The sequence below is a fragment of the Emydura macquarii genome, unplaced genomic scaffold (assembly GCF_026122565.2).
Source record: "Emydura macquarii macquarii isolate MOO-44397 ecotype Brisbane River unplaced genomic scaffold, CSIRO-AGI_Emac_v2 contig_2636, whole genome shotgun sequence".
NCBI classification, from domain to species: domain Eukaryota; kingdom Metazoa; phylum Chordata; order Testudines; family Chelidae; genus Emydura; species Emydura macquarii.
The window spans coordinates 11,045,247-11,069,568 of NW_027132773.1; the positions used below are offsets into that span (position 1 = coordinate 11,045,247).

Below are 24,322 nucleotides of genomic sequence, written 5' to 3' on the forward strand. Positions count from 1 at the left end.
TTTGACCTCACTCATTTTGGGGGCTGACTTGGCAGAGTCCCCTGCCAAAGAGAAGTTTTAGACACCTTGCAGCACTGCAGCCCTGTCTCCACATGGTTGTTCTGGTACTTGAGACCCTGAAGGGTAGGGTACTTTGGATGCTGGGCCTGGCTGAGTTTGCTCTGCTATTTTTAAAATTTCAGATAAATCACTATGATTCTAATTTTCAATGTGAGTCCTGCCTTTGGTGCTGAAATGGGCACTTAGGTGTGTAAAGGTCCATTTTCCATGGCTAAATGCTGATTTAAATCCCAAATGGATGTAAGGTATGGAATGGATGTCCTGTCAGGCATTCCTGTTTGAAAACTGAACCCTATATCTGCTTTTTAAAACTCAGTACATTTTTCTTTATCTATATAAAAGCCAATCTCTTTGTTAAATGGCTGAGAGCTGACCAAGCCCATACAGGGCAGAATCAGCTGAAAAGTGGCATTCTTGGCTTAAGTAAACAAAATAATTATAAAAAAATCAGAAAATATGAATACATTACTGTGATGGGGCTTAATCCCCATCACCAGCAAGGCTAGTGAAGGGACCCAGTTAGTCATGCTTTTTATCTGGGGATGTGAGTAGCTAGCTGACTCCCAGCCTAAGGGGGTGGAGCTGAGCTGTAATACATAGGTTGAAGGAGCTCAACTGGAGGGAGAGATGGCTGAGAAGACAGGTCTGTCTGGCTGAGAGAAGCCCAGGGTTAAGGTACACAGACAGAGAGAATGGGGACAGCACACTACAGGGGCAGTACAGTACAGGGGCAGTGTAGGCTACTTCAAGGGAAGCCTTGAGACAGGATTTGTAAGTAGAGTAGAAAAGATTACAGTTGCCCAAGCGGGTAGTAGAACTTTTTTCAGTTTTTCTTGGTCTTGTTTGTGATACCCTGGAAGGGGTTTGAATTTAAGTGACTTGGCTGCAGGCTGTGCCAAAAAAGACCTGGGGCTTGAGGCAAATGGCCGACAGTAGGTGCCGGAGCTGAAGATAGTGGCAACATTCTGCACTGATTCAAGGGGCTATGCTGAGGATGAGTGAGCCCTTCCACATATTGGTACCAAAAGTGGGGTTATGGAAACATCTACCCTACGAGGAAGGAGGGAGATACCAACTACCTTAAAGGTGAGGGACCGCTGGACAGACTAAGGCCTTTTTTTCCCCTCTGAGGAACATGAGAGGAGGTTGTCTGCATGCTGGCCTTTGTTGTGTCTATTATAAGGGCAAAAACAACAGCAAGAGGCTCAGGAGGCTCAGCGAGAACATTTCTTGCAGTGCTGGAGAAGTGGATCCCAGGGCCTGGATAGTTTCAGGAGAAGAAAGTTCTACTTGACCAGTTCCCGGCTGGCAAAACTGGGCCAAGGTAACAACCCAGAGACCTTCTTGAGCACTTTTGAGAGGGTGGCAACTGCAGCAGGGTGGGCCAAATCATCTTGGGCAACTTGATTGGCCCCATTTGTTTCGAGAGAAGGTCAAGCAATCCATCGAGCTTTCCCCGATGAGCAGGCATGGTCCTACAGAATTGTGAAAGAAGCCATTCTGGATAGGCTGGGACTGATCCTGGAAGCATACTGACACTGGTTTAGGATGGTGCCTTTTCCCAGGAGGGTACGCCCTTGAGTGGCAGCACAGTGTTTTCGGGACTTGGCCACACTTATACTCTGACATGCTCTCTTTAGACAAGACGGTGGACCGTATAATATTAGAACAATTCCTAGGGGTTTTGTCTGCTACAACCCAAAGTTGGTCTGGAGATTTTGACAAACAGCATGGAGAGACATGAGTCTACCCAAATGCAGATGTTAGAGATAGAAATGCAAGGTCAGAGGTACAAGCTGAGGGTTGGTATATTAAGAAATCTCTCCTTGCCCATAACTAGGCAGACACTGGCCTAATTTCTCAGCCCTATTACGAGAAAGGGTGTCAGATGAACAAGTTAACCTTAAAGAGACTCTCACTTGGACACAGGCTGTTGGGCCAGGTGGCCTAGAGACAGGGCCGAAGTGTGGATACTCAGTGGACTGGGGAAATTTAGTTGAGAGAGTCAAACAAAAGACACCAAGCCAGCTACAGTCCTAGAAACACAATTGCACAAGGCAAATCAAGAGCCGGAAGAGGTGAAATCCTCTTGAGTCTCCAGGAATTAAAGATTAATCTTGAATAAAAGATTATGTCATGTGATGAAATCTCCAGGAATACATCCAACCAAAATTGGCAACCCTAATGACAGAAAATAAGAGAGGAAGCTACATAACAAGAGCAAGAATTGATTTGGACAAGACTAGAGCTGGCATATGAAAAGAATTGTTGGCAGCAACTCAAGTGGGAGCTTGCTGCACTGTGAATCATGTAAACCTGTGGCAAGGGTGCTCCAACCTCTAGAACTGTGGTCCCCAAACTTTCGGGGTCCCTGCCTCCCTCCCCGCCACGAGGTCTGTGATCCAAACCAGCAGCGGGGCCACAGCCAAGAGTGCAGCAGGGGTTGCAACTGGGAGCAGGACTGGGGCTGGGAGCAGGATCCAGGGCCAGCAGTGTGGCCAGGGTTGGGACCGGGAGCAGGACTGGGGCCCGAGGCCAACAGAATGACTGTGGCCAGTGCCCGGGGCCAGTAGCATGGCTGGGGCTGTGGCCGGAAGTGGGAGTGGGGCAAGGAGTTGGGGGCCAAGGCTGGAGCCTAGCTGGGGGCAGAGTGGGGCTAGGTTGTGCTCCCTCCCTGCCCCATGTGGGGGCTGGCCTGGGCTCTGCCGCACCCTCCAAGCATTCTTCTGCCCCTCCTCCCTTCCCTCCCCGGGAAGCACGCCACACAGTTTGGGGACCACTTCTCTAGTAGCCAAGAACAAGCCCATGCAGAAAAGGAAATGGATTGGGTAAGTTCTTGGGGAATGGATGGCCTGAATGAGGAGACAGGAGAAGCTGCCTCGATTGTGGACCTGACCCAGCACCCAACGGGCAACTGCAGGAGGGAGTACTCCATGGGGAGTACACAGAACTGGGAACTTCAAGAAAGATTAACTGCTGCAGAAGAGGCCCTGCTGATTCACATCCAATACAGGACATTATGAAGATAGGTTAGATTATACAAATGGTTTGTTTATCCGAGTATGACTTAGAGGAAGCAACTGTAGGCTCCATACAGTGAAGGGGAGAGAGTATCCTGATGGGCAGTACGTTGATGGAGGTGTGTGATGGGGCTTACCTCACATCACCTGCAAGCTTAGCAAAGGCACCCAATTAGTCATTCTTTGCAGCTGGAGAAGTGAGTAGCTAAATGGCTCCCGACCAGAGAAGGATGGAGCTAAGCCATAACAAGTAGAGTAAAGGAGCTACTTCGGGAAGAGGTGGCAAAGGAGATAGGTCTCTCCTGCTGAGAGAAGCTCAGGGTTATGTTACACAGCAGAGAGAATGGAGACAGCACATGACGGGCAGTGTAGGCTTCTGCGAGGGAAGCCTTGAGATAGGATTTGTAAGTAGAAAAGAAAAGACTGCAATAGCCCAGGAGAGTAGGAAAACTATTCAGTTTTGATTGGACTTTTGTTTGGACTTGTTTATGATACCCCAGAAGGGGTCTGAATGTAGGTGACTTGGCCGAAGGGCTGAGCCACAGAATACTTGGGGCCAGAGGCAGGTGGCCAACAGGAGGTGTTGGAGCCAAAGACAGTGGCAACAGCCCGCACCGACTCAAAGGGTCGCTCCAAGGGAAAGTTAGTCCTGCCACCATTACTTATACTTCTCCTAAACACACTTAATGTGCTGTATGTTTTAGCTTATCATGTATTTGTTTCCTTTCCAGCCTTTACATGATACTCATCCTTTTTCTGAAATGCCTTGGACTATCACAGAACATGTGTGCCCAGAGCAAGGTGTTCAGTGAAAGACTCCATTTGTAGATTGCTTTTTGGTTTATTTCTTTCTTTATTTTTTGAGAATGTCAAGATGAGTCAAAATACCATGAAAATTTTTCCTTACTGAGAAAAGCCAAATTAAATGAAATGCAGCAAGAAATAATAGAACCCAGTCCATCCAAAATACACTGATCTCTTTGATTGTTCAACACATGATATTACAAATGATTAAATTGAAACAAAAAATATGTAATATAGTGTTGTGGTCTGTAAATCTCTTCAGTCTTTTAGCCCAAGATTTTCAAAAGTGACTAGTATTTTTGGGTATCTAGGAGCTTGATTTTCCGTGTGTGCGTGCCCAGCACTTTCTGAAAATCAGGCCCTTTTAAGGTGTCTCATATTGGATAATCAAAAATTGAGGCACCCAAAATTGCTGATCACTTTTAAAAATCCTGGTCTAGGGTTTTATTTGGTTTTGAACCTAAACTTGCTCCATCTGAACCAGTATGGGATTTGGCCTTTAATTAGGATTGGATCCACAGTGTTTTGATACCTTTTCTTTATAGTGCTATAAATCCTGTTATGATTCACTGCCAGTTCATTGCATTTCTTTTAAGAATGAATTTTGAAGAGCCATGTAAAGCAGGAAGGAAGGGTGGATGAAAGGGACATCTGCACTGTGTGTGATAGGATGGTTCATTTCTAAATTGCCGTTTGGACTTTGCTTTGAGAGCTGCAAAGTGGCTGCTAATTATATTTTAATGACCAAAGATGCATGTAAATTCTGCCTGTAAACATGAGATCTGTCCTTCTGGGTGAAACAGGTCGTTTCTAGCTGGCATATTTGAATTTCATGCTAAACTTCCTGTTACCCTAAATTGTCAACATGCTGCTCTGTAATAGATATGTTGCTTCTCTGAATTCAGTACACTATATGAAAAGATCCATATCAAAATCATGAAATGCTTGTCTGCATCTGTTTTTCATGACTCAAGTTTCTTTAATCTTCACTTCTGTTTGACAATAGTAGTTCAGTGAAAATTTGCATTTTATTTAAAACAGTGTTTCAAAGTCCCTGAAACTGGAAATGATTGTTGAAGTTGCTTTAAAGGTCATTTTCAAGCTTTTCTTCAGTGGGTAACTAAAAATAACAGTGAATTCAAAACCACCAGATTTTTGTTCTCTAATTACATCTTGACATTTAATCGTATGCTTTAAAAATGGTTCAGTATGTGTGTACATGTACAGCTATCTATTTTAGTTACTCTTTACTCTCCCAGTAAAGATGGATGCAAATACGAAGTAGTATATTCATAAATAGTGATTTTTTTTCCATGCAATTTTACTGTATGAACTATTATGTGGTGAACATCGCTGTGAAATATTATTTTGACAGGTAAAAATAATGCACCTTCTTCTTTCTTTTCTATCCCCACTTACACACAGGGCATAATGCAAGATGTGCAACTACTTATCATGCCTCAAGGATTTATTTCTCAGTGCCCAGATCTTAATCGCAGTAAGTCTGTTAGTTCTTATACCATAGAATGAAAAGTGTGCTTCTTGCTTAATTTTTGTCCCGCAAGCTCTCTTAAAACCTTGAGCTACAATATATTGGTTGTCAGCTGTGGCTGGTATAGATTAAACCTATTGTACATACAATTTGACAAATGTAACAAATGTAGTGTTTGTAATTCCAGCGTGCCCAACTTGTAATGACTTCCATGGACTTGTACAGAAAATTATGGAGCTGCAGGACATTTTAGCCAAAACATCAGCTAAGGTAACAATTATTCAGAGACACATAGTGTGGCGCATAGGGAATTTTCAGGCTTCCTTTCAGGTCTTCCTCAAAAAATACAGATGTTCAGTTTGGAAGGCTTTCATATATTTCCATGTTTTCATGGAATTGTACATTTTAATAATGGAATCAAAATTCCTGGACAAGGGTTTATAAATATTCAAGCTGTGTCTGTCAGACTAAGGATTCCATAACACTGAAATGAAACAGGTCACCATATTTACAGTGCTTGTTGCAGCAGGATTTATTGGTTTAAGACTATTCTAAATCTGAGCTGTTCAAAGAATAGACCAAAAATATGCAGGTACTGGGGCTGAGGACTCTCAAGAGTATCTACATCTATTATCTGATGATCATATAAAAAACATACACAACCACCAATGGGCATACATCAGCCTAAACCATTATTTAATAAAGGTCAGTGCTTTAAATGTCTGTAGGAGTGCTACTGGCACACTGGTTTGATACTAAGTTCTGTAATGTGTGGTAAAGTTAGGCCAGATGGCTACAAAAGGGTATGACTATTTGTGAGCTGGGAAGTGGTCCCTAGACTGCTAAAGGCCCTTTCCCCTGCAGGCAGAGGTGAGGTTACTGCAGGTCATTTTGGGACACTTGGACCCAATTAAGGGCTATGCCAGGCCTACTTAACCCTGCCTCCCATAGAGGGAGGGGGGGAACAAAGGAGAAGGAAGCTGCCAGAAGGTTTGTGGTGGCTGGAGGAGAGACTCCCCCAGACTAGGAGACAATGCTTCTCTGCAGCCAGAGAAGGAAAAACCCTGGCCCCTGCCTGTGGGAAAGACTGGTGTGTGTCCGATCCTCCAGGGCTTTACCACCGTCTCTACAGCCCTAAAAAGGAGCCACAGAAAGGTACCTCCCTCGGCCCTAGGTTATATACACGGATTGGGACTATCCGCCCCTTCCCTGTGGGGTTGAGGGACACTCCACAGGCCTGAAATAAGGCCGCACCAAACGCTCTGCGGGGGAGGGGACAAAAGACTTGTCCAGGTTGGGGCAGTGTTACCTAAGGCCCCATTGCCAAAGGAGATTGTTGCCAATAGGCGAGACCAAGGGGGGTTGCTGTACCACAAATGTTACATGGCAATGGTTTTCAATATAGCACAAATTACAGAAACATCCTGGTTCAAGTAGAGAAAAAAGTATTATACATGTAAAATGTGAGCTTTACTTGCAGTTAACTAGAACTCTTGCCTCCCCATCTCTCAAGTTGTGTGTTATGTACGTGACTTGATAATTACCTGCAGAAAGTTTGGGTATTGCAAAATTGGTGCCTCACACAGTGTAAAGATAAGCCAGTGGCCAAATCCTTCTTGCCCTACTCATACCAGTAATCTCATGATGTCATTGGGACTGTTTGTGAGAGTAAGGTAAGCAGCAGCATGTCTCAGCTTCCAATTTTTCTGTTCTAAATGGCTGAACATTTAGTCATTTAATATTTCACCATAACCACTTAATCATAATCTGACTGCATTTTCACACATGTATATTTTTACTCTGCAGTCCTAAATGGTAGAGGGCAGTTAGATTTTTGTTTAGTTATAAGGAAGCTATTTACCAATGTAGTAACTCCTCTTTGTGAAACATGTATACAGCTGTCCCGAGCAGAGCAGAGGATGACTAAGTTGGATCAGTGCTATTGTGAAAGGACCTGCACCATGAAAAGCACCACTTACAGAGAATTTGAATCCTGGACAGATGGCTGTAAGAACTGCACTTGCATGGTATGGCTACAATTTCAGCAAAGACTCAGGGACTCTGATGTCTTCTCTGTCTACAGTTTTAATGAGACAATATTATAATGAAACTTTCATAGTTTCTTCAAGGCAGTAACAATCAAGTGCTGGCAAACTTGTTGTTCTAAAGAACCACGTAGTGTATTTAAAATGTTAATATACTTTTTCAGCAGGACCAGCGTACATAGTTCTGCCCCATTTTTCTGCATGCATAGGAGGATGATAGGTAAAGTAAGAACTATACTGGAGGCGGTATACTTATCCATCATGTTTTTCCCATGCACTGTATTACAGACAGTTTCTCTGGATAATTAATTCCCTAGTTATTTTATATACTATAAATACAGCTTTGTTCTTAGCAGATGATTTAATGGATCCCTTGTGCCCTGATTCCATTAAGTCTTCTTTGGTTACATCTAGATCAACATGTAATAAAATGTAAAATGTCAGTGCTGTATGCATGTCCTATTATACCACAAATAGTAAAGTGTTTGTTTTAAGGTGGCTGGAAGACCCCCTCAGGTACCAAAATTCTAGAATTAATTGCATGTATCTTTGCAAGTACCAAATTATAATGTCTTGGTTAATGCACATCCATTTTAAAGTTCTCATTAAATGCCCGATCCAAAGCCCATTAGAAATCAGTGGAAGACTCCCACTGACTCCAGTCCACTTTGGATTAGGCCCCAAAGCCCTAGATGAATGTGCTGCAGTCTTTAATACCTTGAACAGTTTTTCTTAAGCTTATTTTTTGTTTCACAAATTTCTGGGGAAAAAATTACCAGTTCAATTTTTAACTGTTTGTTTTTAACTAAAAGTTGTAGGTAGAAGGAACTACTAGTAATTAGCTAAGCTGATATAGTCAGATAAAATGCTCGTGATTGAGAGATAAAGTGTTAAATACATGGTATGTTTTTGTCTCAGATTTTTTATACAGCTATGATATTATCTTTTCAAAAAATAAATGCAGTCTTTCATGTGAAAACAGTAAGGCAGAGTATTGTTCTATGAGACTTCTATACTTCACACTAATTTACCAATTTGCACTTAATTGGCAGAATGTCTATGCTCCAAATGATTTTTTAAAAACTTTCTATTTACCAAGCAAAACTATGTTCACCTTAATGAGCGCATCGTACACATATAAAAATCCTATTTGTGGTAATAATTTTTAAAAGATTAGGGTTGTATCTTTATAATAATAATAAAGAGAAACGTAAATATGACATTTTGGTATTGCTGAGGAGTTTCTTCACATTTAAGAAATAGCTTGTAAATTCATATATTTCACAAAAACTTTATTTTGTGTTAAAACACCTTTTATTCTTCCCAGAATGGCACTGTACAATGTGAAGCATTGATTTGCCCATTTTCTGATTGCCTGCTGAATTCTGCTCCTGCATATGTGGATGGCAAGTGCTGTAAACAATGCCAACGTAAGTTTTAATGTGTGGTGCTTTTTTCGGTCAAATAATATATTTTTAAATCTGAAAGGAGGATTAACTTTTCAAGAGATGTCACCAATAGAGCTGGTTGTAAAGTTTTTTTTTTGTGAAAAATTTCAACTTTTGTGAGAAGACAGCAAATTTTTTAGCAACTGAATTTTTTTCAGTTTTCAGCCAAATAATTTTGGTTTTGGGGGTTTAAGTTTTCTGGTGAAAAAACAAAAAATTTAAAAAGAAGCAGACATTTTCTGTGAAAGGTTCCAATTAATCAAAAACCTAATTTTCCATTAAAAAATTGACAAAAATTGTTTCACCAACCCTATTCAGCACTATCCCCATCTTTGAATGCAATCTTACTTGATTGGTTGGCTGGCTGGACATGCAAATACATAAAGTCCATAGAGTTTAAGGCCAGAAGAGATCACTAGTTTATCTAGTCTGACCTGTATATCACAGGCCACCAAGATCACCCAGCATCTGCACACTAAATCCAACAATGGAAACGAGACAAAAATAAATGAGGCCCACAGGAAACTAGTTTACTGTTTGCCACAGGCAGAGAATAAGAAGGAATGAGGTGCCCCAGTGCACGAGGCCTCCACAATGGCAGGGAAATGATTAAATGAGACATGTCCAGATAGTCCTGGCAAGTGACCTGCATCCACATGCTGCCGCGGAAGGTGAACCTCCCCCTCACTGCCAATCTGACCTGGGGGAAAATTCCTTACTGACCCCCTAAAGGATGGATCAGTTAGACACTGATCATGTGAGCAAGAACGAGCCAACCAAGCACTTGAGAGAGAGAATGCTCAGAATACTTGTGTCTTGAGCTCATTTTTCAATACTATTCCAGTCTAGAAGAATATATTTTCAAAATAATGTTACAAGCACTAGAAATAGTGATCTGCTTTATGGATCTTGTTCTGCAATTAAGGAAACAGTAAGCCTTGTCTTAAATGACCACCCAAGAGACTAAAATAAATCAGTCAACTAGAGGTGTTCTTTCTTTCACAAAAGATCATACAAAATTCTACTGCACGGGGACAATTTAAAGTGATCACCTAGGATAGGGGTTTGCCTGTGGTTTCACAGTATTTTGGGGCTGATTGCAGACAGGATCATGGAGGGGAATTTTTAGGTTAATCAAATCCATGGCAGGGCTTGTATAATACTTCAGTATGATTATGTTCGTTCCATGGTTGACAAACACCTATAGTATTTGGTTATTCTAAGCAATGGCTTCTGTACTTTAAACTGTGCATGTATTTCTTTGTTTTAGAATTTTTGAGACTGTCCTATATGTTGCAGTGGTACCCTACTGTTGTGTCTAATTTTTTCTTACCCAGTATGCAAAAATGTACAGCTGATTAGAATGATGTGTTGTAAGGCAAAATTAAAGAAGACATTTTGTACTCCATTGATCTTACTCCCACAGGAGTTCATTTATATTTAATTTTGTTAGATGTTACATAAAGACCATCCCAATTTATGAAGCCTTATTAACTTTTTCAAGTAAATTAAATCTAATTGAGAGGAAATTGGAATTCAGATATACTTTTTACCAGTAATGTAGAATTTCTGTGAGGATTAGATGGCACATGGAATTGGTAATGGATATGAGTCTTGTCAACTCTAGATCAGTATTTCAAATTTTGCCCATGTTGATAGAAACCTAGGGCTTGTCTACATTGCCTCCGGTGGACGTACTTATTTGATATACCATGGTGTCTCCATGGTGCCACGTTGATGGGAGACGCCCTCCCATCAATGCAGCCTCACTCCTTTTGAGGAGGTGGACTAATGGTGTCAATCAGAGAGCCCATCTCCCATCAATTGAGCGGGTCTACACGACCCTGCTGTGCAGACAAGCCCTGAAAGACATTTGAAATCCATTCGGTAATCTACAATATGTGAAAAGAGTTGTTGATCTCCTGTGGACAAATGTCCACATCACAAAAATCTCCATCCTAGTTGGTATTTTTGTTGGCAGTCTCAGCAGAGAGGGCAAGAACTGAATGGGCATGATGAATACTGTGCCTATCTTACAGAAAGTGGGCCCTTTTGGTGATAGTTGAGACACATTGGTACCACAATATGATGAAGCTTGCACTGTCATTACCTTTATTTTGTATATTAATATAATAGATTACTTCAGTTTCCAGTGCTGTTAATCCAGCACCTCTTGTGCCATTAATTCAGTTATTCAGTCAGCGTGCCATCCAAATATACACTCACATGCAATTTCTAATAAAGTAGCGGGAATAAATGATCAGAGCATAACATTATTCCTTATTTCATCTTGGTTTTTAAAGTAATAATTCATTTTTCAATTTATTTCATGAAGGGCAGAAATGTAGACTCTGGGGATATGAACACGTAGCTATAGGTTCCATTTTCTTTCCTGAATTCTCATTTTCATTTTTTTAAAATTCCTTTTTATTAATTAACTGTTGTTTATTATTAAGTTGATAATCTTCATCAAGAGAAAATTTCACACCAACAGTGAAAAGTAAAGTACCATTAACACATACATTGCTTTATGAAAAGGTACAAGAAAAAAGATATCATGGTACTTATTGTATATTGAAGTTGGACCAAATTCTAGGCTTAGTTTGTGACCCTGGTCATCATTAGACCGAACAAGCCAGAGTGCCTCTGGTCAGACAGTTCCTGGTGATGGTAAATGTCAATGAATGGGTATGGGGAGGGAGGGTAAAGGACACGTACAGAATATGTATTTGCTTCATAGATATATGTTCCATGGAGTTGCTTGTGGTGTTGGCAGACTCATGCAAATGCTAAGTAGACTGTGCCCCTGTTTCTTTCCTGCACCTACACTGGGTATCTGGAGGTTACTGCAGCGCTAGTGCCCTGTAGTCACTGTGCTTGGTCATGTGGTGGGTGGAACAGGCAGGAGTGGAGTGCCTTTGTTTTGTTTTGATGGTGGGTGGGTATGAAGCAGGGCATATATGGCAGCCTTGCCTCTCCTTTCTGTCACACACCAGGCAGGGTTCTTCCCCCTCCCCCACTACTTCATTAGCATAGCTTTCCATCCCCTTTTGACCTACTGGAATTGTACAAAGGGGTATAAACTGGGGCAAGGATCTAGTTTAATACTGTCTGTCTTATGTGAAATCTGGAGGTGGACAGGATTTAAGGTGGCAGGCGGGTAAGTATTTTACAGATTTGTGAACTAATTCAGTGACTCTAATGGGGAATCTGATCGATTAGGCGTAGGACTGCGAGTTTTTTAATCCTGGTTCTGATACTAAATTGCTGTGTAATCTTGGGTATGTCTCTGAGACTCAATTTCCTCATCTGTCAAATAACGATAAGAAATGTACCTATCTCACGATAAATGTTTCTAAAGTGCTATTTGTGTGCAAACATATTGCTAAGATTTGTTGGTGGGAGAGATGGGAATTTAGGACCAGCCCTATACTTAACCCATTAGGCCATACATAGCTTTGTAGGAAGGGGGCAGCGGAGGCTTCTCCTTTGGCAGCATTTTTAAAATATACAAGTTTGGATTTTCCAGTAAAAGCAGCTTTTCAGTTTTTCTTAAACTTCCAATTAGTGAAGAATTAAATGCATGAAATCTTGTTGAAAATTTTCATTCATTAAATTGCTTCCATTTGGTGGGCACTTTATGAACTCTAAAACAGTTCTAGTTCTGATGGAGTAGCATCAGAGATAAATGTGGTCCATTGTGTTTGTTGTGTGAATGTAGGTGCTGCTAACAGTAAGAACAACAGCATATGCAAACTAGCGTTCTATTTTCTATTAGTCTTAATGAGCTGAAAGGATCTGCAGTCTTTTGAGGCACATACATTGGAAAATGTGGATCTGTTTCAGCCACAGGCAAACTATTCAGCACAAAGCCCAGTCAGGCTACTGAAGCATATTTCGTTAGATCAATCGGTGCCTCCCAGGGAGAGCTGCACGGTGTTGGAGAGCAAAGGCAACTTTCCTTCCTCTTTCCCAATGCAATTTTAATCCTGATTCAGAAGGTGTTATGTAAGAGATGTTCATATTATTAACTCCCTACCTCTAAGAGAAGGCACTCACGTATTATGGTGATAGGTGTTGATACAAAACTCAAAAGTAGATACAGAGGAAGAGATTAAACTCCTCTCCTGAATCTATAAAACAACACTTGGGTTCATGGGCCTGACTGAGAAAGTACAAGAAATTTGTTTCTGTTTATTTTAAATAAATCCCACGAGGCCTGCCAGTGCCCTTCTCTATTTAGCTGAAGCAGTAGGTCCCTTTATTACTGTCCTATTTGTCAGAGTATTAACACTCTACCGTGTCACTTACAGTGTGATATTTTCATGGAGCAAGTATGTTTTTAACATAGCTGATTTTTCTTAGATTTTAAAGCTAAAATAGACCATGCCAAACCAACCTGTATCTTGATTCTAGTAAGGCATTTGACACCATTCCATATGACATTCTTATCAGAAAATGTGGGTAATGTGGTCTAGATGAAATTACTATAAGGTGAGTGCACAACTGGTTGAAAGATTGTACTTAAAGACTAGTTATCAATGGTTCACTATCAAAGTGGGAAAGACATGGACAAATTGGAGAGAGTCCAGAGCAACAAAAACAATAAAAGGTTTAGAAAACCTGACCAGTCAGGAAAGGTTAAAAAAAGCAGGCATGTTTAGTCTTGAGAAAAGAAGACTGAGTGGGCACCTGATAAGTCTACAAATATGTTAAGGGCTGTTATAAAGAGGATGGTGATAGATTGTTTTCCATGTCTGCTGAAGGTAGGACATGAAGTAATGCGCTTAATCTGCAGCAAGGGAGATTTAGGTTAGATATTAGGAAAAACTTTCTAAGTATAAGGATAGTTAAGCTCTGGAATAAGCTTCCAAGGGATGTTGTGGAATCTCCATCATTGGTGGTTTTTAAGAATAGGTTTACTTGGTCCTACCTTAGTGCGAGGGGCTGATCTTGATGCTTCTGGGGATCCCTTCTAGCCGTATGTTTCTATGCTTCTGTTTTTCTAAGATTATAGAAGAGTTTGACACAGAAGTAATTTTCATTACTGAGTATTTTTTCCAAGAAGATGATACTGCCATTCCCATTATCCTTTTATTTGAATGACTACTTTCCTTACAGAAGGACTGTTGTAGGAGTTTATAGATTTATCTGTGATCCAAAGTCTATTTAAATGAATGGAAAGACTCCAACAGACTTAATGAACTTTCTAGTCTTGAAGCTCACACTATGGTTCTCCATATATTTGTTTCTTCTAATACAAACTAAGATATTGTTAATTATTGTTTTCTGGTTCAATGTAGTGAATTCTACATTGAACTAGTATTGTTGATAACTGTAAGCCACATAGTATTGTTTCTTCTCTTCACACTTGCACTGCTAATCAAGACAAGAGGAATACATAAAGGGGAAATGATTAAAAAGAGAAATAGGGAAGTGATAGTTATAATAAAATGGATGGATTTTGTTTTGGAAACCTGGCTTGTTAATTTTAATCATAATGTCCAAGAATGTTAAACATTTCCATGAGTGTAAATTATTAAAAGATGTTTCTTTGCTTTGTCTTTGACACAACCATTCTTTTCTCAAACTGCTTTATACTGACTTATGGGAGAGGGGTTGCCAAGACCTGGTGGCTTTTATTTGAACAATAGACAACCATTAGGGCTAAAACCCTAAGCCCACGGCAATGAAGTGTAAAACCAGGTTCGTCTTCAAGTGCTTGCTCATGTCTATTCCATGTCAGGTGTGTGTGCGCACCACATGCACCGATGCCAGAGATTTTTCCCTCAGGGGCATCCGTAGGGCCTGCTCTAGTGCCCTCTGCAGCGGCACATGTATGTGCCGGTATAAGGAATGCTGCTCCCCCCTCACCCCCCAACCTCTCAGCTCCAGTGACAGTGCTGGAACGTCCTTGCCTCGCGATTCCCAGAGCCTCGATGCAGATTTCTAGGGTCCCGGCACCGGTCCCTGGAGCCACAGAGTGCCGGTACCAGTCGCCGGAGTACCATCGTCAATCCCCAGATGCTCGGCACTGCTCCCTAGTACTGGGACACCGCATCTACTGGTGCACTAAAGAAGTGGAGATGGTTGACAGGACCCATAGGATTCAGAGGGGAAGGAGATTACTCAGCCATGGCTGCAGGTTCCCCTTCGGGCTTACCACCGTGCTCGTGGCCACCGACACAATGGCCCAGACCACGGCAGAACCCGTGGAGATTCCCTCCTGCCCCAGGATCACAGGTGCATCAGTTGGTCTTTGGAACATCTGATTGATGCTTGGCAACAGTGTCCACCCATCCCCAGACTTGGATGAGGAACCAGACCAAGCTGCGGGGGCTTCAGCGGTACCCCTGGAAGAGGCTACCCTGGTTGCTGAGGAACAATCACCCACTCCATCCTTACCTGCCTCATCATCATCATCACCTGATGAGGCAGTAGCAGGTCCTTCTGCCATGGTCCCGCAGGATGACTTTAGAGCGCATTAGGAGCTACTCCAGGGGGTAGCCACGAATCTGGATTTGGAGGTGGAGGAGCTGAAGGAGCCCGCTCATGCGCTCCTTGATATTTTGGCAGCAGTGGCCCTTTCCAGAGTGGCCCTTTCCATCCACAAGGGAGTTGTCAAACTTGTCAAGGCCTAATGGCAAACCCCCTCCTCTCTGCCCCCTACATCTAAAAGAGCTGAGAAAAAATATTGTATCTGCCAGGGGGTTTGACTATCTGTACTGTCACCCATCCCTGGGGTTGGTGGTGGTGTCAGCTGCCAACGAAAAAGACAGGCGAGGCAGGGCCAGTCAAGCTCAATCCCCAAGAATAAAGACATGGAAGAGCTTGATCCCTTTGGCAGAAAGGTTTATTTGATGGCTAGCCTCCAGCTCTGCGTATCGAACCAGCAGGCCCTGCTGGGGAGACTATAATATATGGCATTCCATGGTCAGATTTGCCGACTCCTTGCCCCAGGAGTTTGTGGGGGGCAAATCAGTGGCCCGAGCTTCCCTCTGGGCAGCCTCTGATGCAGCCGATTCAGTGGCCAGAACAATGGCCTCAGCTGTCTCTGGGCGGAGGGCCTCATGGTTAGTCATCTGGCCTATATGAGGAGCTCCAAGAGTGTGTCCAGAATCTCCCCTTCAATGGTGCGGTGCTTTTCTTTGACCAAATGGACACCAGGCTGCACGGCCTAAAGGATTCCAGGGCCACACTCTGCTCGTTAGGCCTGTACACTCCATTTGTTTTGGAACTTGAGCTAAGATAGTCTATTAAAATCAATGGAAAGATTCCACTTGATTTCAGTGGGCATTGGATCAAGTCCTGGGTGCTTAGCCTGGCATGGAGAATAAAGTTATAAAGAAGCATATGGGCCCAACCCCTCTATTCTTGCTTTGTTTTGTTTGTCATGAGATCCTGGCATGGTCTGTTAATCTAGGGCAGTAGCGACTTCCGTATTCTGCATCAATCATGTTTTATTACCATTACCAAACTCAGTAGGAGACCACTTGGGGCTTGGCTTATGCCTTCAATGAGCACTACTTTTTGAATTTGTAAAGTAGATGAGTTGCTTGCCTCAGGAAAGCAATGCTACAGTCTCTCATCCACTCGCTACTCAACAGTTCCCTCCTGAGATGGAAACCCATTGCTAGTTAGTCTCCTGCACTGTGGAGACAACTTTCCAGAAACTGAAACATAGTTTACTTATGGTTACTGGAATTCTCAGAATATATTGCTTCCACACAGTCCAACTCTCCCTTCCTCCTCCATCCCCTTTTATGCGGAGTCTGTGTCTTGAACAAGCATGAACTGTCGGAGTCAATGTATCATGCCTATCAAAGCTTTCATGCGTCAGAGTTCATGGCTCCCTCCTAGGCTAATTGTTTTTTAATGTCTCTGGGGGATCTGCACAGAATGGCACTCCTCTGGAAGACTGTAGGATCTGGGGGCATTGTATCAATGTATTAGGAGAAATCCAGTTAATGATAAGTAACCTAATTTTAGTCTCTTTGTTTGCCTAAGGAATGAGTTATAAAATAAAGTAAATTTAAGACTATTATTATTCATTAAAATGTCTTAGAATTCATGTACAGCAATCCTACGTATTAAGAAAAAACTGAAATAAAATATTGGTAATTTTACCATTAGAGAATAAAAAGTTGCTGTAGGCATTTTTTTCCCTTATAACCTATTCTTGTTTAGAACTTTAGCTCTTTTCTGTTCCTTTTCATTACATTCTCACGAGGGAGTTCACAAAATATAAAATCTCTGCAGCAAATTTTTATTTTTATTTCCAGTGCAAATAAAACTTAACATCTGTTAGAGACGAATATTTTGGCACTCATACTACTGGGAGTAGCATCTTGACAGTGTTCCAATCTTTCCAGTATGTCACTACTTCTACTTCAATAGTTCTCATTTCATCAGAGCTAGTTCAGGTTTTTTATGTAAGGGGTAAAAATATCTGTTTCACTTTATAGGTAGGAAAATCACATTTTGTGTGTGTGTTGATTTCAAGATGCTCGTTCTTGCTGATAATAAGCGAATGGCACTGTGCACCTGTTCTATTTGATTTTTTATTTTTTAAAGACCTATTTCAGGGAGTGCACTGCCAGTTCAACAACCTGTACTAGATATTCTAGCACATGCTTGGAAGCTCATATTTTGGAATATAGTACCTGTAATACCAGTTACAGTGTTCTGTAGAGGACTGTGTGCTCTTAAAAGTATGAGTCTGGTTGTACCTGAAAACCCAAGAGCTGAAAGACTTGAAAAGATCCATTAAGGTCACAGCAGAATAACGAAGTGCAGCATGAGAGCACATCACAGTATCTGATGGACTAGATTGTCAAAACAGATTTAGGACTCAGTGGGAGCTATGTAATTTGTGCAGAAAAAAAAAAAAAGCACAACGGCTCTCTCAGGCCTTGTTGATGACAGAACTACTACACTGGACAGGGCGATCCTGGAGGAAGGGAGAGAAGCATAGAAGGGGAGGTACTGCAAAAAGGCAAGGTGTCAGTGACAAAGGAGTTGTATATACACTGGCCCAACAAAATAGAAGGAATGGAGAGAATAAAACTAAGTTAAAAAAACAAAACACAACAGAGTTTGATCTTACTTACCTGACGTTATAAGAGAAGGTTGAAAGATTAAGTGGGGGGAATGAGAAAAATAGGTTTAAACAAAGAATAATATTAAAAAAAAATTTTTTTTTAAAGATGATATAAACAATACCACTAAGAGCATCTAATGATGCGTTTAGTGAAGAATCCAAAATTTCTTGCTTTGGAATTAGGTGGTGCTTTTTTCACAGGTCAGACATTAATTTGTCATTGCTCACCATTGCTTTGCTCTTCTACATCTCATTAGATAAACAGTTTATAAGGCACCCTGAAATTCTAACTGAGGCAACCTTAGAACTTATGACATACGTGCTTGTAACTACATAAAAACTTAAACGTGTAAAGGGATTAGGACATTTTGTGACAGTCCTTTTGTACATTCCTCAGTTCTATTTGTGTCTGTTCCCTTCAAAATGATCTTTGTCTTCCTACTCCTGTACTTAGAAATTCTCCTGAACTATCTGATATATCCTGCCATCATACTCGCTTTTTTCACTGCAGTTGGGTATAGGGGTGAAGGCTACAATAATTCCCAAATTTCTTCTGTCATCATTATTCTGCACCTCTAGCCATTTAAAAGTCATTTTGACTTCTACTTTTTTCTTGCCTTCTTCTGCATTTGTTTGCATTAAGAAGAAAGTGCTATCCTCTTGTTTAGAAAATTAAGTGACAGCTTAAAGTAGCTGACTAAGAATTTTCTTTTATAAGCTGTTTCTATCAAATTTACTACTTGTTTATCTGAAAAGTGTGTTTGCATAAATTTTGCCTATAAGTTTGAGCTCCCAGTGATAATTTTGGCAGTAACCTTCCATTGCCTCTTCCTGTCTTGGAAAGAGTACCATGTATTGAAACTTTTCATTCTTGGTTTCCCGACTTGCATTTTAGCCAGTTATTTAATTGGTGAAATTTTGTGAAACTCCCTTAAGAAAAAAGGATGACTAACAAACAATTTTAATCAATGAGTAAAATATCAAAATATCATTACCTCATTAAATGATTTTTTGTTTGTGTTTGGTTTACATTATCATCAATCATCATGGCAATGGGGGGATGGAGTGAGAAGAGTTTGTGCTTGGGCTTGTAAATTTTCATAGCTGGCTTGTGGTGATTGCTGTATCCTACTTATCTATCACAGCATTAAAACTGTGCTACAGTGGCATCGTTGCCTAATGTAATAATTGGGGATGAAAAGCTTGGTGACTGTTAGCAGGGGAATGTGTTCTGTTCTGAATGTGAAAATAAGATTTTTTTCCCTAGCTTGTTCTGAAAAAGGAACCCTGTGATGGGGTGTACCTACCCCACACTGGTTCAGGTGGGGTTAATCACACTCAGTGGACCGAGCAGGTCATGGCACCTCATCCCTGCTGGGCATGCTCCAACTGGAAGCAGGATATAAAAGGGGGCAGCACAGTTCAGTTTGGGCTGACCATTGATGGGAGCAGAAGTGCGTTGCAGGCTCCTGCGGAGGGACTGCCGCAGCTCCAGGACTCAGAGGCCAGATGGGCTGTGGTTCCAACCAACCCCCAACCACCTGACACCACAGAGAGAGGGGAGACTGTAGAACCAATGGAGACTACCAGTGATGGAAGAACAGGTCAGAAGTAGCCCAGGGGATTAAGTCAGAAGTAGACCAGAGGACTAAGCACTGATCTTGTTGAGGTACTGGGCTTTGGTCAGAGTGTTTTGGAAGAATCCTTGCTGAATCAATGGTGCATACCCCGCTACAGATAGGCCCTGGGCTGGGACCCGGTGGAGTAGGGAGGGCCTGGGTTCCTGACTCCAGCCACTAGACCACACTGTCCTGCCACAAAGTGTGATTCCATTGCCTCTGGCCACTAGGCCATACTGCCCTGCTGCAGAAGGTAGCCCTAGTGATTCTGGCCATTAGGCAACACTACCCTACTTAGAAGGGTAGTCCTAGCAACTTGGGCCGTCAGGCTGTGGACCTTCACCAAGGAGCTACTGCACTAACCCTGACCATTAGGCCATACTGCACCAGGAGCCAGGGCTCCTGTGGCAGCTGAGGAGACTAGCCACTTAGGCCATCCCAGTTCTACTTCAATTCCCCCACAACATGACACCCTAACCTTAACCCTAACCCTTACATGGTGGACCTATCCGTGACACACCCAAACACTTATCATCGTAACAAGTGGACTCATTCTCCCTAGGTAAGGAATTATGAACTACTTTGATTTATCCTATGTCAACTCTCTTTTCAGAAAGACATCTAAACTCTAGCTTCAGTTCTATAAACTGCCTCTTTTAAATGAGGCTCACATTTGCCTTTCTCAAATCTATGTTTTGTGTCTGACATTTATATTCAGGTTCGCCCCGCATAACAAATACAGATTTCTGATTGTAGACATTTGTTCTGCTTTTGAGCAGATCACTTCCATGCGTTCCTGAAATTGTAGCATCCTCTATTAGTCCAATTTTACAGACTTGTAGAATGGTAGGTTGTATTATCAATGTGCTGTGTGCTGTTCTATCCATAGAAGTGACTTTGAATGAATTCTTTGTACATCTAAATGAGCAGAAAGGCAACTCCTCATATAAACACAGAGATAATGTCAACTTTTACACACAGTATGCTGCGCTATACAATTGGAGGCATTTAACCAGGGTAGGAAATCAGAAAATTATAAAAATCATTATATATTTAAACATTTGCCATTAGGTATTGTACCTCTATATATACAGAATTTTTAGTAAGGGAAGGATGCATATTCAAAAACTTCTCATGTTATTGAGTTTTGGGTTAATAAGTGTTATTGGTGAATAAAGGAATCACATGCTAGTCATTCCTTCCTGTCATTACAATGCTATTCCAAATCTTCCTTTTTTCTGTTCCAGATGGTTAAGCCTAGCTCTCTATCTATGTTCCTGACATGATCCTTGACCTTTATTCAATGGGAGCGTGATGGGGTGTCCACCCCACACAGGTATAGAAAGGATTAATTGTGTCCTGCCCTAGAGTGGAGCAGTGGAGCTGAATCCTTGAAAGGGCCTCGAGAGGCTACAAGGGAAGCAGCCAATGAGAGAGAGGCTGAAAGGAGTAGCCAGTGAAAGCCTAGTGGCCTCACATAAAAGGAGCTGCAGGGCCAGAGACAGTCAGTGGCTTCTGGCTGCTCAGAGGGAGTGGATGGAGGGGCTGTAAGTACGTTGGACAGAGCAGCTGCTAGCAGGCAGCGGGGAGCAAGAGGGAGCTCCTGGCAGGCTGTTGAGACTGGATAGCTGAAGGCCCTGATGTCAGGTTAAAGAAGGTATTGAGGCTGTGGGGAAGAGGCCCAGGAAATCATAGCAGCGTGTACAGAGTTTAAAAAGACGCAGCAGGAGGCTGCTATCTACAGTGTCCCTGGGTTGGGACCCAAAGTAGTGGGTGGACCCGGGTCTCCTCCATTAGCCACTGGGGAAGTGGCCAGAGGGCTGAGTCATGAAGCAGGTCTGTAGTCAAAGACGACGATAGGAGAAGCACCACTGGAAGAGGGTGCATCCACTGGCCGAGCTAATCCCCAGGATGGCTAATAGGAGGCACCCACTCACATGGAGTGTTTTGCCTGAGTAAAAACTGCAGGACCGAGTCTTAAAAGCATGAACAAATAAATACAATTTCTCCCCCTGTCTTCTGTTACTTTGCTTTAAAATATCCTCTAGGTAGTGCACAACATTTTTCATATGGTGGAAAGCTTTTTATCAAGTCTGTTTAAATTTAGTCCCAATCAGTCTTCTTTCTTGCTGACAATTGATCATAGACTGCAAAAGGCCTGTACTTCATTCTTTGTAGTAAAACTTCACATTTTCTAGTCTAAGTGTATTTGAACAGAGCTCAAGATGCTTTATTTGTTAATTAAAAACTTGAGAAATTTTGACAAAGTTTTGAAATGTTTTCTAAAAAAGAGAAGAGTCACTGACCCTTGAAGAATAATAGTCTTGCACTTATTCCTTGTTCTGGAGATTGAAGGTCATATTGCAAAACAAATAAACAGTTTTTGTAGCATTTAGAATGCAATGTTCAACATTCCATGGCTGACTGGCAACAAAACAGATATGTCTTCAGATCTTTAGTTGAAAAATGTCATTCAAGGACAAGTGCATTCATTTAAACGATATCTGTACTTGTCATTATTATTGATAGGGTGGTAGCATATTGGAACCTCAGGCATACACCATATATAACATATAGGGTGGCCTATTCAATTTAAAGAAGGGAGGAAGTAGTCCCAGGAGTATAATTAATGCTTGCAGGTTGAACCCAGCCTACTGTTCTTTTAAGAGTCCAGGACCAGGAGCCTTGGAGTGTAGGGTGGAGTAAGGCTCCCCTCTGTCCCAGAATATCAGGATGAGCTCTGGGAAGGTGCTGCCTTCTCCATCAGAAGAAAGAGACTAGCAGCAGAAGGACTGCTGACCTCTTCAAGCTGACAGGTGAAAGGACTGAGTAAAAAGAGGCAAATTTGAGAGAGATTGATGGAGGACTGCACCTGGCCTGAATTATAATCCAGCTCCCATAGGAGTGTTGGAGACTTCTGAACTTGAGGGAGGATGCTTGTTGGCATTAGAAGAAGGGTTGGACTTGGGTGCTAATGAGGAGGGTTTTTTGTATCCTTAAAGAAGTTAATAAATGAGACTTCACAAAGGGGGACTCTTGTTATCAGTACCCAGGTCTGCATGAATGGTTGCAACCACCCAGAAGGAACCTAGGGCTCTATACCTACAAGGCCATGCTGGGCCACTAGGGCTTGTGTTCCTGAACAGCGCTCTGTCACAGACCCCTTTGTGCTAGGAGCTATACAAACACAGAACAAAAAGACAGTGTCTGCTCCAGAGAGCTTCTAATCTTAGTATAAGATAAAAAGGAACAGGTGGATACAGACAAACAGGAGAGCACAAGGAACTAATGAGACATAGTCCAGTTACATTTCTTTCTCTCACAGCTGTCTGTATACACAGTTCCAGTTAGCAGGCTGAGTTTCAAAGCTTATGATTGGTCCTTGAAATGTAACTAGCAAGGGCTGTTTCTACCAAACAGTTTATACCAAACTTTGCCTTCTTCACAACCTTTCTCTCAGATATTTACTTCCACTGCTTTACCCTTATTTAGGGAAACAATAGCCAATTTGTCCATCTTTATAGGTTAGTACTATTATCATCATCATCAAATATGCATAGTCTACTGAGGACCATTGCACCAGCCAGAGGGACCATGACTGATGGTGTCGCACCAGGCATTGTGTAGTGAAGTTTTCTGATCCGACTCAATCCTGTGAATCCATGTATCTCTGTGGTGGTAGGATCAGATGTGCACCCCTTTGTGCATTGATGGAGAATTTGAGAGCAGTGTGCTGGGCATTTTTGTCCATCACAGTGACATTGCTGAAGAGCGTGCAATGCTGCTTGTGAATATAATGAGTGACTGAAGGAAGGACAGATCTCTGAAAGATTGTGACATTTCACACAAAGTCAAACCATTTAATGCTCAAGGTTGGTGATGACCATGTGTATGGAATGCCTCCAGCTGTTCCAAGTCTGCCTGATCGAGGGTCCAGATTTTTGACCTGTGTAGCAATTTAGGTAGGACACAGATTTGATAGATCCTGAACTTTGTGTCAGTACATAGACGTTTTTGTATCCATAAGCAGGACATGGACTTCATGCAGGAGGCAGCAAGACTTATTCATCAAAGAATGTCTGGTTTGCAGTGACCATTGGAACTCTGCTTGCAACCTAGATAGATAAACTTGTCAATGCTCTCCACAATACTTGACCCCACCTGCACCGGGAGTTTTGGTAGCTAACTCCAAGGTTCCCAACATCTTCTGCCTTGAGACAATCAACCCCATAATGCCAGTGGTATCTGGGACACGTTGGAGGGTGGAGGGCTGAAATTCTTTGACTTCTCCATAAGCAAGGCATCAGCATCAGCATAGTCTTGGTTGGTGAACACTTTTTGTCCAGCCTTGATTCCGATGTGTGGAACTGCAAGTCGTAATATCCAACCAATAGTTTGACAGAATAGTGTCGGGGTTGGGATACATTGCTGCTGCACACCTGAGGTTTTGTAAAATTGCAGCAAAAGCCATGAACTGATGTGGACTCTCATACTGGTACCGGTGTGAAGACTGTGCACCAAATTTAGCAGAACATCTGGAATGCTAATTCCTCTCAGTGCAAAAAAAAGTGCTGACCTGCTGAGTGAATCAAAGGCCATTTTGATGTTGATGTATGCCGTGTGAGACAGGTGGTTAAATTCTTGGTGCAGCTCAACCAGAAGCCGGACGATAAGGACAGTGTCCATTGTTGAGTGCCCAAGAGTGAAACCTGATTGCTATGGATGACAATAAGG

General features: G+C 42.0%; 1 protein-coding gene across 1 annotated transcript in view; it reads left to right on the forward strand.

Moving 5' to 3' along the window:
* NELL2 (neural EGFL like 2) overlaps positions 1-24,322 on the forward strand; it is a 218,221-nt gene that overhangs the window by 68,149 nt on the left and 125,750 nt on the right. The window contains exons 6-9 of the mRNA XM_067564164.1: positions 5,310-5,382; positions 5,564-5,646; positions 7,275-7,403; positions 8,749-8,851. Of these exons, the coding sequence (XP_067420265.1) occupies positions 5,310-5,382; positions 5,564-5,646; positions 7,275-7,403; positions 8,749-8,851 (388 nt within the window). The remainder of the gene's footprint in view (positions 1-5,309; positions 5,383-5,563; positions 5,647-7,274; positions 7,404-8,748; positions 8,852-24,322) is intronic.